Source organism: Pelodiscus sinensis, chromosome 17, assembly GCF_049634645.1.
Source record: "Pelodiscus sinensis isolate JC-2024 chromosome 17, ASM4963464v1, whole genome shotgun sequence".
In the NCBI taxonomy this organism is placed as follows: domain Eukaryota; kingdom Metazoa; phylum Chordata; order Testudines; family Trionychidae; genus Pelodiscus; species Pelodiscus sinensis.
Genome location: NC_134727.1, coordinates 29,978,545 through 29,997,808, shown reverse-complemented (window position 1 = coordinate 29,997,808; position 19,264 = coordinate 29,978,545). Strand labels below are relative to the sequence as shown.

Sequence of the window (19,264 nt, the reverse complement as noted above, 5' to 3'; positions counted from 1 at the left end):
TTTTTAATCAATTATTTGCACAAAAATATTTAACATACATTAGGTTCTGGACAAAAATAGAAAAATATACTTTTCCTTCCCATTTCTTAAGTTGCAGCACGATGGGCACAAATCTGCGATGGGAACGCTCTGAACAGCGTAAGAGGCTGTGATAAGTATGGCTGTGGATATTATGGAGCACCAAGGTAATATAATTTGGACACAGGGATTTTGGATTTTTCAGTTGTTCATTGTACCTTAAATAATAAGAATGCTAATATAGAACAAAATATTCTAGTCATTTTAGCCAACTTTTCAAAGCAATCAAGCAATTAAGCTTGTAATGTGCATCAAAACACTGCAAAACAACTGACTCAACACGAATAACGTGAATATCTTTCCAATGTGCAGAAGCTCATCTGATAAAATGGGAGTAGAAATTGTCACTCATGCCTTGGCTTTCACTGAAGAGGCTACCAAACAATTGTCCCAAAGTACTTCAGTGCCACTTCAGTTTATTTTTGTAAGAGACAGGACACTTGCCAACTGGTCTGGAACCACCAGCTGATTTCACTTTCCTGTTGACTGCTGCTGTAGATCCGGAGCAGATAAGAACCTGTTAGTAACAAAGATACTATCTAAACCAGGGGTGGCCAACCTGTGGCTTGCAAGCTTCATGTGGCTCTTCAAAGAAAAATTTGCAGGTCCTGCACCCACGGCTCTGAAGGAGACAGAGTCGGAGTCATGGCATCCCCTGAAAAGTTCAAAATGGCTGCCTTCAAAATGGCCACCTTAAAAGGGCAATGCCTGCTCTGTTCTTGAAAGGGCAGTGGCCATGGTTTCCCTCCCACCCCCCGACCAAATGCGGAGGCCGGGGCTTTGGGGCTTTTTTTTTTTTGCGCTCAACAACTCCCTTCCCCCTGTTCCCCTCGGCTCTTTGTGCTGTATCCACCACTATTTTGGCTTTGTGTGTGTAACAGGTTGGCCACCCTGGTCTAAATTCACCTCCAGCCAGCAGAGTCATCTCAATCTCCTAGTTGAAATGCACAGACAACGTTAAGTCAGAATAGCTTCAATGAAGTTCCTGGTTGAACTTACACCAGTGAAATATCTTGCTTCAAGAGTTCTCTTTAGTCTTATGTGAGCAGACAGTTAATATCTCCAATTTCCAAGGTACTACAGCAGAGAGATCAACTTTCGAATAAAACAAACAAAAATATTTTATGAAAGGTGTCTTTACTCCATCCCTTAACATTAATAAGAGAAAGTTTACATATTTCTGGAATTTCATTGAGAAACAAACAAAAATCTCTAACACGTGAGTTTTCCTCCCATTTTCAACCAAGGAAAATATTTTAATTTGAGAGTTTGGTTGTTTGTTTAGAAAGATGGGAAAGTTCCCCACACAAAAATTAACTGAATTTTTTTTAAAGTCGCAATAAAATCCATTTTGACCATCTCTGCTGAGCAGTTAAAGAGTTCCAGAAAACAAAACTGGACAGAAATCTCACACTTCTATTTCCATTCAAGAAATAAAAATGTTAAATGCAAATAAGCTAAGACAATCCATTTTGCTTTAAAAAAAATCTACATGGTAAAAAGCTTTATGGCTGAAGAACAGGTCAATAAGTAACATCATTATTTACATACGTCCATATTTTCAGAAATGGCAGAAAGAACCTAGGAGTGGATGTCGTATGCAAGGATGGATCAACAGTGTATGCTCCTTTTAGTGGTCTGATTGTGAGACGGATTAAACCCTTTGGAAATAATAATGCCATTGATGATGGAATCTTACTCCGTGAAACAAGAACAGGTAACTAGGCTACCTCAGATAAAAGTATTCGATAAACTTTAAATATTGGTCATTAAATAATGTTACCTTCCTAGACAATTGTATACCTATGGAAGAAGAACAATCTATACAAAAAAGTTAAAAATTAATCAATGCATAACTGTATGGAATAGACCAATGCCCACGTTTCACACAGAGCTATCCGTTCCTCTATTCAAATCTATATACAACTCATTAACTCTTAAAACAGTCCAACTTCTCCACCCACAGGACACGAGTATATTCCTTTTCCCTGACTCCACAAATTATGCTGTTTTCTGGACTGCATCAGTGCTAGTGCTTTTTCTTGAAACCTGCCAGAGTAGGCATCAGATGCTGTTGGCTGCATATAGAAGAATGTTGGTATCTATTATTCTTCCTTAATCTCTCTCCTTTATCCTTCCCTAAAGGTTCTTGCATAAAATTGGCCTTTATCAGTCCTTTGAGAAGCAGAGGCTGGATCAGTAAGGGATCTAAAATTGGAGTAATGCTGCCAATGCAGAGAGTGTATCCTGGTATATCATCTCATGTTCACATCCAGAACTGTGATCATTCAAATCCTACTGGCAACTTATAAATGGAAATGTTCAAAATCCCAAATAAAAATATCTGAGCAACCAAGAGTGAGTTTTTTTCCCACCCCCACATTTCCTCACAGGAACTTATCTAAAAACATAGCCCATGGGAAGGAAAAAATGTGTTCTGCTGTGTGCACTAGTATAAGTGTACCTAATATGTATAACATGATCCCAATGACTCAGGAATGTAGCAACCTCAGGCAGACTTAAAAAAAAAAAAAGGAGAGCAGAAATCCTGAACTGGTTGAGAGTTCTATACTTTATTTCACCCAACACTTATGTGGAAACACTCCAGGCATTGTAATAATCTAACCATGGAGTCACAGACAGTTTGCTTGGGTATGCCAATCTCTCACTACACAGGGGAACATATGTGACACATGGTCACTAATAGCAAAAAAATCACAATAATATTCAGAAAAAAGGCAGAAAGCAAATGGTCTGGTAGCACTTTATAGACTAACAAAACACGTAGATATTCAGGTTATTCTTAGCTCCAAAGGACTAGTGACTTACCCCAGGTCAACTGGACCTTAGATCTCAAAGACAATGCTTATAGCCAATCCTCTAGTAAAGATTTATGAGATAGGAAAAGGAAATTAGAGCATTATTTTCAAGGTTAAAACAGGTAAACATAAGTTCACAAATGAGTTACAATTTAAGTTTCAAAAGGCAATAGAAGCCTCTAGAAAATCTTCTTCCCTCTCCCCAAGTCCGAGCATAGGGAATACCCTTCACATTAGGGTATTTATTCCTCTCTTTCCATGTACCCAGAGCTAAAAACTACTCTGACAAAAGGAACCCATTTCATGACTCATCTTCATGGGGAAGGGTTAGTACATACATCATTTGTCCTATTTAAATGCCCCAAAATATCTGGTGCCAATGGATCTTTCCTGTTGGGCAGGACCAACAGGAAAGCTGCATATCAGTACTCCATTCTAATGCCCCTCACCTGTTTGTTGATTTATAAACTCTAAGAAGCTCACAATACCACCTCTCACATATTACTTTACAATATAGGACAGTGATCACCAACCAGTAGATTGGGATCTACTGGTAGATCTTGGTGTTTCTGACAGGTGATCCTAACTGGTTTGGCCAAGAGACTTATCAAGTGCTGGCACTTCAACTGCCCTTCCCCCCACTGCTACACATCTTCCTTGGAGCTGTCACCTCGGGAGCCTCCTGCTTTCTGTGCAGGTCAGGAGAGGAAGAAGAGGGGTGCTGATGTCAAGGTGCCTCCTCTCCCACTTTGTATCCTATCTCCACAGAGCAGAGAGGGGACACAGCAGGACTGGGGATGGAGTTTGCAGGCTGCTTTTGGGAGTGGTGCAGGGCCAGGGCAGGGATGAGCCTGCCTTAGCCCCACTTCACCACTACCCAGGAGCCACATGAGGTAAGCAGGGTCCAGCAGGAGCCCACATCCCAAAAAACCTACTCCAGTCATGAACCCCCTCCTGTACTCCCAACTATCTGCCCCAAGCTCAGCTCAGAGCCCTTCTCACACTCCTGATCCTCTAATCCAAGGCCAGAGCCTGCACCCCAACCCTCTGCCCCAGTCTGGTGAAAGTGAGGGAGGATGGGGGATGGATTGAGCAGTGGCGGGGCTTCAGAGAAGGGGCACAAAGAAGGCAGGGCAAGGCTATTTAGGTTTCAAGTAGATCTTGGATTGCACTTAAATTAAAAAAGCGATCTCACACATAAAAAGGTTGGAGACCACTGATATAGAATATAAAGATTGAGATTAATATATGCATGCATTCAATAAAGTCTTATCACTAAATCCATTCTTAAAATTCAAATACCTGTGTTAGCAATACTAACAAACAGGAAGCCAGATTGATTCCAGCTATGTATTTGTCAGTGTTCAATTTAGACATGGGGACATTGGCATCAGCTGGCACCTGCTCTACCAGCATCACAATCTGCACAGTAGACATATTGCACCCATCAGTTTAGCATACCAATAGGTATTTGACCAAGACATCATTGTATCAGACTCACATCCACTTGCCCAGTTACAAACTTTGATATCAAAAAGGTTGTATTTCATCTTAGTCTAATACATAAAACAGGAAGTATTCTCTTTACTCCCTGCATAAACTACTTCAATATGAACTTTTAAACAAAAGTGTTACCTCTGGTTTTGTTTCTAATTCGAGTGATAGAATTCATTTAACATTTGAGAAGAAGTCTCCTAACACTTCCTTTGATACTGTTATACACAAATCTAAAAGCACTGGTGCCTTCTTTGCAGTTTCACTATCCTCATTTGCAGGGCTCGCAGAACCTGCGGCGAACCCCGCTCGCCAGACGCGCTGTCCGGCGATCTGCGCATGCACAGATTGTTCTGCGCATGCACAGAACGCCCGAACCCGGCTCTTCTGGGTTACAATCTACTCATCCCGGGCAAGTAGATTGTATTATTTGTTGAGCCGTGCTCATTTGACAAATAGAGAAATAATATCCTAGTGTATGTCTACACAGCAAAGAAAAAACCCCAGTTGGCCCATGCCAGCCTGGGTGCATAGTACTGTTTCCCTGCTGTGGAGGCTTCTGGGCTCAGGCCCAGGATGTTGTAAAGGTGGAAGGGTCTCAGAACCCAGACTAGAACTCTCCACAGCCATGAAACAGTCCTGTAGCCTGAGCCCCAGAAGCCCAAGGTGGCTGACATGGGCTTTTTTCTGGCTACAGGGGGTCCCTGCTCTAAGTCGCCCTGGAATACATTCATTCCACATTAAAGTCATTGACATTTGTAGGAACTGATGTGTTATAAGTCCTCCCAGTCCACCCTGTAAGTCATGCAAAACACTCCTCCCCAATTTGCTTAAATGGAAGTCAACTGCAGGAAAAAAATCCCCCACTTTAAGTTGTTTCGCTATAAGTCCAAGTTTTTTGGAATGTATCTTGGACTTATAGCAAGGACTCCCCCGTAGCTATACCTCTTGAAGTCCATGGGAAGTGATTAGCTTAAGGTAACAGCAAGAACACCAGGGATAGAACTTCGGTCCATCATACTGTTCCCATATCCACGAAGTAGGCCTGTTTCTTTAGGATATAAGCAAGTATTGGCAGAGTTTGGTTTTTTTTAAAGTCACAGGACTATTTCATGGATTGCTGGGAAATTCCAAAGATAAAAATGCCTTCTTAAAAAAAGATGTAGGTATATAAAACAGCTCTTTTGGGGAGGCAAATTTAAAGACTGCTTAATCAGTTTTGTTAATATTAATGTTTATTTTAAAATGTTGTGACTAACCAAGTAGACTGAGGCCAGTGAGCAGTGTCATGTTACATATCCTTGAAATCAGAATTCAAAACAGTAATAATTACAAACCCTTTAGAGCAGCCTAAAGTTGAAACAATGTTTAATATTTAGTTTTAGGGAAAAGCAAAGTCTTGAGCTATTTCAGGTACTTTTGGAGAGGAGGGGCCAAAGCAGGTGAGTTATGAAAATACTTAAAAATATGTAAGTAACTCAGTCCTTTTCAGTAAAAATTCGTGCAATCATAAGTGCTTCTGTGCTGCATAAAATATCAAAAGGTTCAAGTTTGAGTAACCTCCATTTTAAAATATTTTCAGTATCACAATTTGAGGCAAACCCAGCTGCTGTACTAGAAGTGAAGGAGGAAGCAAAACATGACTAAAAACCCCACTGTGACAAAGTCAGTTCTTTCTAGTCCCCAAACAACAATGAACAGAGGAGGAAAATCCTTAAAAGTAACAACCTGTTTATAAGTCTGTACTCAGGTTGACATTTCAGCTAACAGTTTCTTTAGAGTTAGTAAAGTAACAGTCTTCTCCTACAATTAATCTCCCTCAATTTTTTTTTAAAGAGTCCCTTCCATTTATACTCCTATGTGTGTTTGCCTTTACCTTACACTTATTCTAAAATGTTGCCCTTTAAACTACTTGCATTAAAACAAATATAGAAATTTTTAAATCAGTGGGCAGTTTAGGTCAATTTATTAAAATTTACAGCTGAAACATTTCAAAAATCCCTATCAATAATATTTGGAACTAATTTAGATAAAATTACAGTAAAACTCCAGTGGTCCGGCATCCAATGGTCCAGCACTCTTGATGGACCAGTATCATCTGGAACCCGGAAGTGCTCCAGGCAGCCAGACAATTGGAGCTTCTCTGTCCCCGGCTTCCCGAAGTCAGCTGCTGGTCAGTTTCAGCAGCTGCTGACTTGGGGAAGTCTGGGGCAGAGCAGCTGGGGGTGCTGCCGAGTTGATCCTGCAGCACCGAGGGGCGCATCCCCCCACTTCACCCCCGACCCATCATAGCCCCCGCTTCGATAGTTTGACATATCTGAAAATCTGGCACCCCCTGGGTCCTAAAGGTGCCGGATTATTGGAAGTTTACTGTACCACTTATGAACTTGCTTGGCTAACAAGTGCTATTACACAGTGTCTTCTAAAATTGCGTGTATAGTTTGCAAAAAAAATCACTACTGATCAATTCAAAGACAGTCAATATGTTTGATCTAATCATCTCTCATTTTATGTTTGGTTTGAAGAGTCACACGCTTCTGGTTAAAGGAATGGAGGAGCTAGTAAACACCTAATGAAAAGCTTTTGTATTGTACAATAGAGATGTCAGATTAACTAAGGAAGTGACTCTACTTGGCTTTCATTTCAATGTGACAAACCCAACACAGATCAACAAAATGCACACATCTCCAATTTGTTGCTACAAGCAATGACACAAAACGATGGCACTGTGCACTACAATTTACATGTACAAAAGCTGATCAATAAAAACACATGTACTCTTCTTTGGACCAACAGCTTTTTGCCCCATTTCTAATAAAAGAAATATTGCCTTCATCACAGGTATTATTTAGAGCTGGCATGCAACACCTCAATCCTACAGTCCTTACACAGGCAGGCCATCCTTGCTTATTTAATGATCAGCCCCACAAATTACCAAAGCTTAAATGAGGCCTTGGCTTGTGATAGTTTAATTTTTTTTGTCACGTGGGGAAATAACTGGATGCAGGAGATGCATTCCAATTATATACTCCCCCCACTACATATTTCTGTGCTGGTATCACGGAGAAATCCCTATATGTCAGAGGAAAACAACCAGCACCATACTGGCATATCTTAATAGATCCTTCATAAAGGGAGCATGGGCCAGAATCCCAGCAGTTTAGCATTTAACACAACGAAACTGGTCTTAAACACAATAGCATACTGTCTCCCAAACGACAGAGCTACTATTTCCTATATACAGTTACCACAGTGCTTCACTGCTTGGCCAAGAACTGAATCATCATGAACTATTAGGTACATTAGTTTTAACAAGGTTTCTCCTCTCCCCCCTCCCCCCGATAAGTAAGTCAGTACATAGGAAGAGAAACAATGAACTATACACACTATCGTTCACTTACTAAGAGTGAAAATTGAGTACAGAGTGCAAGTTAAAATCAAAAGCTTTTTATTGCAGCATAAGTCCTTAATTTGCAATATTTAAACACATACAAGCACATTAAAATAGATTAACAGCAATCTGAAATAGAATAGCTATGATATAAAGTATTTGTTCTATGTGTAAAAAAAGTTAGTGAATTGGATAAAGAGACACTGCAAATACAGTTTACTCAAAAGTTCCATTTAACTCCCTATCAAGCAGGCAAGTTTTAGACTTCCTTTACAACACATCAGAAAGTCTAGAACAACTGCAAAACTTTGTACTAAAAGTATTTAATGGAACAAATTTAATTCAGCAGAAGCCAACAGGCTTAATTTAGTTGGAGAAAGAAAAGCCCTCTATCCCACAGACATCTTTTCAATGTGTCTACTGTTAAGTATACTAGATTCTATTTTCCATTTTAATTCTAGCACTGTTACTGAAGCATTTTGTCTAGATGCAGTTCATTTAAGTAGTTGAGATACTTTTTATAATTGCTTATTTGAACAGTAAGCAAAAACCTTGATCTAACCAGTTTACCATGTAGGCATCATATCAGGGAACCACAATCTTCCAAGGTGTTTAGAGACTTCTGAATGAATTTGATCCAGGTTGTAATCATTATCTGGAATTAGCACTTCCTCCATAATAGAAAGCTCAGTTAGCCTTCCTCCACACATTTTTACAAACTCAATAAAACCTCTGCAGGTAACCTCACACTCACCAAGGCCCATTGCTGTTAGGTTCTTACAGCGTTCAGCAATACAAATGAGTTCATCATCCAGTGGCTGAAGACCATTAGCGCACACCACCAATTCAATCAACCTGGGGCAGTTCATTCCAATACGACCTAGCATGGCTTTGCTTACTGCCCGACCAAAGTAAAGGTGCGTGACAGGAGTTTCTTCTCTGAAAAATGCATCAAATTCCTCTTCATATAAAAAGAAGTACATCACAATATTGACTTTGGGGGAGTGCTTAACAAGTGCATCCCAACTTTGCTTTTTAATAGTATGAAATTCAGTTTGTCCAGGGTTTTCACTCACAACATCTATGCGAAGATGTTCAAGGTTCACATGTTTCTCACTTGAAAGAGCCAGCAGCAGTTCATCACTTAGTATGTAATAATTCAAAGCCAGTTCCCTAAGACCATGACACTGATCAGCAACACAAAGAATTCCTAAGACAAAAAATTTGAAATACATAAATAATGTACATTTCTTTAACAAAGTTAAATATACAAATATATATTGTGTTTTCATTAAAAGTTTCTCAAGCCACTAAGCTGTGTATTATTCTTAAGAAAACCCATAATCCAGAACATCTAATATTTCCAGAAAAGTTGTAGTAATATTAATAGATTTTAGAAAAGCTACACACACAAAAATCTATTAGTCTGGATTTCATGTATCCGAGGATACTGAAGGACTTGGCAGATGTCATTGCAGCCTTTGGCCATTATCTTTGAAAACTCGGAGATTGGGAGAGGTCCCAATTGATTGGAAAAAGGCATATGTATGTCCATCCTTAAAAAAGGGAAGAAGGACAATCCAGGGAACGACAGAACGGTCAGCCTCACCTCAGTCCCTGGAAAAATCATAGAGGGGATCTTCAAAAAATCCATTTTGAAGCACCTGGAAGAGGGAAAAGTGACCAGGAATAATCAAAATGGATTCACCAAGGGCAAGTCAGGCATGACCAACCTGATTAGCTTCTATGAGGAGGTAACAGGCTCTGTGAACATGGCGAAGTCGGTGGATGTAATATACCTCGATACTTTTGAGACTGTCTCCCACAATATTCTTGCCAGCTAGTTAAGGAAGTATGGATTGGATAAATGGACTGTAAGGTAGCTGGAAAGCAGGCCAGATTGTCAGACTCAATGGAAAGTGATCAGCAGCTTGTGTGTGGCTGGTGGTCCATTTCAAACAGAGCACCCCAATGATCGGTTCTAGGGGATTTCATCCTCAGCAAGTTTGCGGATGACACTAAGCTAGGAGGAGAAGTAGATACCCATTGGAGGGTAGGGATAGGGTTCAGAGTGACAGACAAAAAGGAGAATTGGGCCAAAAGAAATCTGATATGGATCAACAAGGATAAGTGCACAGTCCTGCACTTGGGATGGAAGAATCCAAAGCATTGTTACAGGCTGGGGACTGACAGGCCAAGAAGCAGTTCAGCAGAAAAGGACCTGGGGATTACAGTGGATGAGAAGCTGAATATGAGTCAACAGTGTGCCCTTGTAGCCAGGAAGGCTAATGGCATAATGGGGTGCATTAAGAGAGTATTTCCAGCAGATTTAGAGAAGTTATTATTCCCCTTTATTCGGCATTGATGAGGCCACATATGGAGTACTGCATCCAGTTCTGGGTACCCCACGATAGAAAGGATGTGCACGCATTAGAGGGGGTCCAGCAGAGGGCAACCAAAATGATTAGGGGGCTGGAGCACATGACCTACAAGGAGAGACTGAGGGATTTGGGCTTAGTCTGCAGAAGAGAAGGAGAGGGTATATCCGATAGCAGCCTTCAACTTCCTGAAGGGAGGTTCCAAAGAGGATGGAGAAAGGCTGTTCTCAGTAGTGATGGATAGCACAGCGAGGAGCAATGGTCTCAAGTTGCAGTGGGAGAGGTCTAGGTTGGATATTAGGAAAAACTATTCACGAGAGGATGGGGAGGCATTGGAACGTATTACCTGAGATGGTTGAATCTCTATCCCTAGAGGTTTTTAAGTCCCGGCTTGACAAAAATCCTGGTTGCGATGATTTAGTTAGCGCTGGTCCTGCTCTGGGAAGGGGGCTGGACTCAACGACCTACAGAGGTCTCTTTCCAGCCCTAGGATTCTATGATTTCTGTAGGTTGTGAAAAGGTCCAAAGCTATCAACTTTACAATAGTTCATGTTTGATGGCATCCCTAAAAGCTCTCATATTTTATACAAACTTTTTTAAATAAAGAGATTAAAGAGAAGTGAAAATTGGCTAAATATGGAATTTTCCTATTCAATGGCTCTGCTACTTTTGTGCATTCATATTTGCTTACTTTACTGATTATTCCACACAGTGTTTTTTACTCCTTAGTCCTAGGATACCAGACACCTGTAAGAAAGTGAACTGAACTATAGCGTATTTCAAGTGTTTTCTCAAAGTGGCCCATGGACCCACTCAGAGAGAGCAGATACCGGACTGTTGTGGTTTACTTACTGGCTACTCAGACACAGAGCCTCATGGCTCCTCTTGACTGCAAACGGCGAACCGTAACTAATTGGAGCAGCAAGGCTCTGTGGCTGCGGAGCTAGTAAGTAAACAAACAGCAGCAGTTTGGTAGCAGCTCTCTCAGAGACCACTTTGAGAAACACTGGTCTATTTGTTATATCAAGAGAACAGCTTACCAACTGTTCATTCAGTTACACTTGTAAAAAGCCACTGAGTGCAATGAATATAGACTAGCACTAACAAGGCATGAGCTGAAGAGAAGTTGTGCATCTGTTTCCGAAGGGAAATTTGGTCTGCAGAAGCTTTAACTAGTAAAATTTAAGAATACATCTTTATTTTCGTTGTGAAAACTGCAACTAAACTGACATCTAAAGCCTCAGTACACAATTGGACTCATTTCATATTTGTGTAGAAAAAAAAATCTTCACAAACTTCTTTAAATCATTAAGATTTTTTAAGACTCAGAACACACAAAGTTTATCACTGTTAAAGTTGTGATGACCAGACATAAATATATAACATTTACAATAGTACCTCACAATTCAGGAAATTGAAAATTATTTAATTTCCCACAACAAATTTGTATTAGTTTCTTTTGTACTACATTACTTGAGTTGAAAAAGTACAGCTTTATGGGTCTTAATTGTTAAATAAACACTATACAGCATGTATTTCTGTTCATCTTACCTTATTAAAAACAATTTAAAGTTTAGAAAATAACTGTGCAAGCTATGAGCAGTTCATGAATTTTAAACAACTTCATTATTTCAAGTAAAATTACATCACAAAGCTCTGTCCGTTATATTTATGCTACAGAAAGAGACATTACTACAGTATATGTAATTAAGTACTTGCACTCATATTGGACTACTTGCACAAGAGTCTTTAAATCTAAAATTTTATTTACATCTTTACAGAAATAAAAAAAAAGCATTCTAATGCTTTTTGAAGAATCCCCAAAACAGGAATAAAATCAGAAAAATTTTAAGTCACATGAAAGGAATATCAGTACTAGTCTGATGCTTTCCTTTCACTTTGCTCTAAAAAAATCCTTGATATTAAGATGATATTTTTCCACCCTCTAGACAACTGAAAATAGTCAAGTGGAAGGTTGTAGTACCACCTTTGAGCTGACAATTTGCATGAAATATTTTAAGTGAAAGAATAACTTATTCCAAATGTAAAGTACATGAAAACAGGTTAACAGAAATACATCCTCAACAGTAACTATTGCATTACTATTCCCCCTCCTTTTTAAATCGACTTACTACTCACCAGCAGGTGACACATGAGGACAGCTACTCATTTTTAATAGTTTTAGAGTATCACTATTGTTAGCAACAAGAACCTTTAAAGATGGATCATCAACTGGTGTGTCATCAATTCTGATGGATGATAGTGACTTGGAGTTTACAAACACTACTGTCAATGCTGATGCAAAATGAGCCTGTTCAAAGAAATTGAGGGAGGAGAGAGAAGAGAGTGTAAGTTATCCTTCAGTGGACATTAAATGTTATTATATTCATAGCATAACTGAGTGAACTTTTGTCTCGTAGCAGAATCATTAGTTTGTTAAATGTGCTGAAGAGGGAAATTAGCATATTTTAAAAAAAGTATTTAATCCCTGAAATTATATAATAAAATACTTGTTCTTAACATAGGGGTTATTTTAATGCTTACACAGTTAACACAAGCATTTCTGCCCTCCTCCTCATTTCCCCTCTTTTCAATGATAAAAGTGTACACGATGAAGAGCTTGAGCTAGCTACAGATTGCCAGTAAATAAAAAAAAACAAATTAAAAAATATTCTGTTTTCCAGCAAGACCAGAACAGAAAATTCTCTGAATTAATATTTGATAGAGTGGAAACTGAGCCCTTGCAGGCTACATGCACATACTGGCCCCCCTGCCCCTCATGCTATAGAGGCAGCAGTGTGCGGAGGAGGAGGGAGAAGATGGTCTGGGCTGTGTGTAACCCTGCACATTAACTGATGAGCCAGTGAACTCCAACCTTTACACACCCAAGATCACGTTTTAAGTGTCAGGGCAAGCCAAGGTCTACCCCATCCCTTCCTTGGGGTCCTACCCTCTCCATCACTTGCTGTCCCCAGCCCTTACTCACTCTCACTGAGCTGAGACAGAAGGTGCGGGCTCTGGGGTGGGAATGAGGGATTTGGGTGTGGGAAGGGATAAGAGGTAAAATTTGAGTGCAGAAGGGTGGAGGAGGAGATACTGGCTCAGGGAGGGAGCTCCAGGCTGGAGAGAGTGTTGGGGTCAGGTGGAAGGTTGGAGTGCTGAGCAAGCTGCAGGTATGTGGGGGGGACAGGAGTTTGGGCACAGGTTTGCAGTGTGTGGGTGGTACAGGAGTGTTGTGACAAGATTGGGGATGTGGGGGGTGCAGGACTTTAGGGATGTGACAGGGCAGGAGGTTAAAGTGTGTGATGGGCTCAGGGTTGGGGTGCAGGAGTGTTATGATGCTGCAGCCAGATGAGTGCTTGGCTTCAACTGGGGGGCTTGCTGGCCAGGCTTCATTTTTAAATAAAATATGTGCAAACACAGAAGGTTTCAACATTGTCTTTATTTGTGTGAGAGGGGAACCTTTTTTGGGTCAGGGGCCACTGACCCACAGGAAAAAAAAAAAAAAAAAAATCAATCAGGGACCACACGAGAGATGCAACAAATACCCAACCCTCACTGATACAGCCCCTACTGAGACACCTCACTCCCCTGGCACTCCAGGCTGATGTGGGGTGGGCAGTGTAGGTAGGACTTAGATTCAAGGTCTCAGGCCAGATCAACTCTTCAGGGGTTCCAGGGTTTTGCAGACCCCCCTAGCTCTGGGGTGGGGCCAAAAATGAGGGGTTAAGTGTACAGGATAGGAATGGGGGTGCAGAACCTGGGTAGGAGGTACGCTACAGGAACAAACTGGAGGTTGGTGTCTGGCCAGGAGGAAGGGGGCAAGAGCAGGGTGCTGGTGGGTGCCTGGGCAGGGGAGAGGGGGCAGGAGTAGCTAGGCAGGTACCTGGGGGTCTCCAGGAACGAGTATCTCTGGGGCAGGATCTACAGGCAGTGATGGAAGAAGCACATGTGCCGCTCCTTTAAGAAAGTCAGATGCTCAAAGTCCAGATCCTTTGCCATCATGTTATATCCTCCTCCCCAGAGCATGGGGGAAGGTAGGGTGGATAAGGAATCATGCCAGCTACTGTGGGGAGTGGAGGAACAGTGCACACTTCCTAACAAGCTGGATCAAGAGCTTTGGGACTTCCCACTCAAGAAGCCAGCACTGGCTCCAATTTTGTGAGGGGTGGGAGGTTGTAGTGCCAACACGGGAGCCTCATTGCAGGGGAGCATTGGTGACTGCATAGAGATTGACTGTCAGGGCTGATTGCAATTGACTGGTTGGTGCCCACTGGGATGAGCCTGGGCTTATCACTTAACTGTGTGCCAGGATGCACATACACATCCCTATTAAGCACTATGCCTTAGCACTCACTGAAATGTATTAGACATAAGCAAATGCCTACCTTCCCAACTGAGATCATAATCAAGTTGTCACATGATCAGAGTTGTGGATATACACATAATAGACTGACTTCTGTAAAACTCAGATGAGCAAAAAGTTCTAAGAATAGGGTGATGTCAAATGCATGTCATTCTTTAAAATACAATTATGAAAATAAATGTTTAGCAAGAAATAGAACTCTTGTGCATTTGTGTACTTTAAAGGGTTGGGTTTATAAAAATTACTTTTTTAAATTCAAGATCTACATAGCTTATTTAACACCTAAGCATCATGATTTGTTATACTGTACAGCAAGGTAAAATTTGAGAATCCATAAGACATTACCTTAGAGACATTCATAAAGCTTGGTTTCGCTGTTGAAATCAAACCTAATGTCTTGATAGAACAATTCACCAATTGAGAAAGGATATCACAGGCAGCTTCTGCAGACTCAGTACTGCTATCAACCTTAAAAAAAATTAAAACCCAAAAAACACTTTGTATTGCTTCTTAGAAAGTCAACACCTTGATAAAATATATATTTTAATAGCCAAAACAGAGTAGCATCAGTTTTTTAAGCAGAAGATAGCACTTTAGCAAATAAAAGTTGGTATAAAGAAAAGAACGTGAAACTTACTTGTAAGTGGTTAATAATTTGAAGGCAGTAAACTCTCATGAAAAGTACTTGCCTACAATACTTATTACACTGTGTAATTATCCTGTTCTGATAATCCTGTTCTGATAGTCCTGATAACACTAAACATCTTACGGTGATCCACTCATCTTTGATTTGTCTTATCTCTGCATTTCTTTTCAACATCCCAATTTGCACATGTCTAGTATTGAATTTCAAGTTAATGTCTCTCACTATAAAAACAATTTCCTGCAGGACACTGTCATCATGTCAGTGTGTCCCGCTGCCTACCTCCACCCTCAGCAGCATGCCCTCCCCTCCAAGTACTTCATGGGAGAGAGCACCAGGGCTAGCATGGCCTCAGACTGGACCTCTTCAGCAGCAGTAGGGGGGGAGAGAGCCAGAGCTGACTACCCCAGGGAGAGGGGGATTGGCGAGCATAGCAAGCAGAGAGCAGAGTCCCCTAGTATACCATAATTCTATATCTGATGCTACTTGATAAGTATGAAAATACAGTCAGACTTTTAGAGTCTATTTTGGTCTAAAAACAAGATAAATAAATAGAAGTTACCCAGAAAAATGATCCAGAGTACACACAGTGCAACCTAGTGAACCTGATTCCCCAAGCCTCTTTACATCTTTATCTCAGTTTCCACATCTGTAAAATGGGGGTGATACCTTCCTTTGTCAAGAGCTATAAAATATGACCTCCATATTGTCATCTGGATCACTAATCAGATAATATATTAAGGAGCAAATCAGTTTTATTAAGTGAAGTAGCTACTTGTACTTAAACGAATTAAAAAGTTAACTGTGGACTGCTAACAGAACTGCATCACAAGAACTCTGAAGGCAAGAAAGGAAGGACATTATTAGCAACTGCTGTTAATTTCCTTTATTTGCCTTCAGAGTTCCTTAGTTTGTGAACACCATAGGGAGAGTTAAAGTCATTCCCTGTGTGCTGTTAATAAACTAAAGTGCTATTTTTTACTATAAACCCACCCATTTAAATGGACCAGATTACAACACTGTAGTCCCAAATTAAAACCAGTCTTCCAACAGAAAAAATTCTCTACTCTTCATGGTACGTGTCCAAGACAAGCTACATTAAGATCATCATCTGAATGGTCTAACACCCGAATCAAGGGCAGACTATATTAAAGCAGCATTCTGACCATGAACTTTTACCATGTGTATAAACATTATTGTGCTGTTTTAGATATTAATATTTCTCAATCACCTAAACAAAAAAATCACCAAAATAAAAGTTGAGGATTAATCTAGACAGCACTTATTGCCACTATAACAAAAACCTCAGTAAACAATGTTCATCCTAATCTTACAGCAGGGCTACTCAACATGCAACTCGTTTCTTTGCAGCCCGCGGGTGAGAGCTAAAACAAAACAATTAAAAAAAATAGCCAATACAATAGTCTTCTGTTGATGTACATTTTTAGTAGTTACATTCCTGGGCTGTCATCGGAGTAGAAATCTGGTACACTATATATTGCATTTTATTAATATCAGCAGAACAGACTTAAATGGGGCCTGCATATTGTGTAATCTTGCCTTAATCTTTGTATTCATGCCTGTCAGTGTGAAGAGAGCCAGTTTCGTGTATTTGCATATATTTTCATGCAACCATGCTTAAGTTTCAGCCCTTGGCATGTCCTGTGAATATCACTGTGGTTGCCAGGGCTTCCAAAGTTGAATAGCCCCGTCTTAAAGTATACTTCCACTGACAATACTGGTTTTATAATTTTTCAATACAATATGGTAAACTACTACAGTGGTCTTCAACCTTTTTAAGCATGAGATCACTTTTTGAATTTAAGTGCAACTGAAGATTTACCTCAAACCCAAATACCCGTATCCCCCATCTTTGTGCTCCTTCTCCGAGGCCCCATCCTTGCTCATTCCATCCTCCCTCCCTCCCCGCTCACTTTCACCAGGCTGGGGCTGATGGTTGGGGTGCAGACTCTGGTCTTGGATTAAGGGATCTGGAGTATGAGAGAGGCTCTAAGTTGACCTTGGAGCAGGCAGTTGGGGTGCAGGAGGGAATCTAGGAGCAGGCTCGGAGAGGGTGTTGGGAAACAGGGGTACTAGGGCAAGGGCCTAGGGGTGATGTTCATAACTAGGGTAGGGTTTCATTCACTCCGGCTGGGCCTCACGGACCTCAGGTGGCTCCTAGGTGGTGGTACAGTAGGGCTAAGGCAGCCCTGCACCATTCCCAAAAAGCAGCCAGCAAACTCCCTCCATCCCAAGCCCTGTTATATCCCCTTTCTGCTCTGTGGAGATAGGATACAGAGTAGGGAAGGGGGGGAAGGGGGGGGCACTCCAACATCGGCACCCTCTTCTCCCTCCCCTGCCCAGCAAGCAGGAGATTCGTGAGGGGACAGCTCCAAGGCAGAGGGCAGGAGCTGTGCAGCAGTGGGGGGAGGGACAGCTGAAATGCTGACACTTGATGGCCTCTTGGCCAAACCAGTCAGGATCACCTCTCAGAGGCTTCAAGATCTACCAGTAGACCAGAATCTACTGGTTGGTGACCACTGAACTACTATTTAATGTCACAATTTTAACAGTGCTGTACAAAATTAATGTTTCTTTGGAAATAAAACACTAAATGAACTACAACAGGCTATGAAAATCACGTGACATAGATCCTATTCATGTATAGTAAGTACATAATTTTAGAAACTGCTTCCTTCTGGGAAAAAATATGGTATTCAAAGATGCTTGATGCAGCAACCATCCATGCATTCAATGAAATATTCATACCAATTTATTCTTAGAAAAAGTTTTTGAACAGAGAGATGTAATAAAATTAACAGACATGCAAACCCAATTGTCAAGTAAAAAGACAAAACAAGCCTCCACTATCTTTACCTTGAAGCTGACATACTGCAGATGATCAGCATGTTTCTTGATAATTTGCTGAATGAGATCAGGGTGAGTAGACTTTAAATAAGAAGTAGCTGGTTGGTTAAGCTCAAATTCAAACTTCCTCCACAGGTCAGGGATATGAAAAACTTCATTCCATCTTCGGCAAACAGAAGATGCCCGTGCTCGATCAACTAAAGGCAGGAACTGAAAAATATGTAAAACTACATGGAGGGGCAGGGTTCCCCAGTCCATCAATGTTTGCAGGTGAGACTTGTCAAATGCTGATCCATAGAAACAAGTCTTCAGTTTTTTTGACCTTTGTGGTGTTTGGAGAACCGGGTTCTCAGTTTTAACAGTCTGCCTGATTCTCTTCATTCTCAGAGCAAACAATTTCAGGTACTAGAGCAGTGTGATGTAATGAAGGTACACTGCTTTCTGTACGTTTTCAAGTACAGTAGATCTCTAAAAAAAAAAAGTACAAAAGATCAGGAAACCAGATAAAACACGCTAGCCTAAGTAAATCTGACTACCATACAAAATGTCTGCACTAGATATAATGTACTGTCATTTCCATACATATGGTATGCTCCACAACAATTAATGAAACCAAGTTTTCTAGGTCCAGATGAGCTACCCAACGGCAGTTTCATGTGATCGTACTTCATGGAAGTACACTATCAATTGCTTCTTCAAACAAAAACAAAACAACCAACCAACCAACCGAGCGAGATAACCATATGCATAAGTTTCAACTGAAAATAAACCGACTAAGATTTGCTAGTAAGTAGGCTCAAACTAGACAGTACATCAGTAATTTCTTAGTATATTTCTGTCTCTTAAGACTCACTATCATGTGTATTTTTCCCCCAAAGTGATGGATGTGTGAAATATCATGCTACTTGTCTTATTTTCGCGGCCAAAATGGCAAAATAGGGCTTACCTACATATGGACACTTATGGCAAAAATTAATCCAAATTAAAGGTGTGAATTTAAATTAATTAAAGGTGTGCAGTTGATTAGTTAAACTGCATTGAGTAAGAGTATCCACAGTGTTTAGTGTTAAAATGACTACAGGCAGTCCCCAGGTTACGTACAAGATAGGGACTGTAGGTTTGTTCTTAAGCTGAATCTGTATGTAAGTCGGAACTGGCGTCCAGATTCAGCCGCTGCTGAAACTGACCGCCAGTTCTGACTTACATACCAGATTCAACTCAAGAACC

General features: G+C 40.7%; 2 protein-coding genes across 8 annotated transcripts in view; one reads left to right on the top strand and one right to left on the bottom strand.

Annotated features, from left to right (window-relative positions):
* LOC102459454 (myeloid protein 1) overlaps nt 1–2,430 on the top strand; it is a 29,671-nt gene extending 27,241 nt beyond the window's left edge. The window contains exons 6-8 of the mRNA XM_075900732.1: nt 92–185; nt 1,644–1,795; nt 2,224–2,430. Coding sequence (XP_075756847.1) covers nt 92–185; nt 1,644–1,795; nt 2,224–2,390 — 413 coding nt within the window. The 3' untranslated portion in view covers nt 2,391–2,430. The remainder of the gene's footprint in view (nt 1–91; nt 186–1,643; nt 1,796–2,223) is intronic.
* A 5,392-nt stretch (nt 2,431–7,822) lies between these two features.
* LOC102459928 (F-box/LRR-repeat protein 21) overlaps nt 7,823–19,264 on the bottom strand; it is a 29,026-nt gene continuing 17,584 nt past the window's right edge. For all 7 annotated transcript variants that reach the window (XM_006116028.4, XM_006116027.4, XM_075900433.1 and 4 more), the window contains 4 exons: nt 18,047–18,505; nt 14,872–14,994; nt 12,300–12,471; nt 7,823–8,992 (listed from right to left, as the gene is read on the bottom strand). In XM_006116028.4, the coding sequence (XP_006116090.1) occupies nt 8,349–8,992; nt 12,300–12,471; nt 14,872–14,994; nt 18,047–18,418 (1,311 nt within the window). In that variant the 5' untranslated portion in view covers nt 18,419–18,505 and the 3' untranslated portion in view covers nt 7,823–8,348. The remainder of the gene's footprint in view (nt 8,993–12,299; nt 12,472–14,871; nt 14,995–18,046; nt 18,506–19,264) is intronic.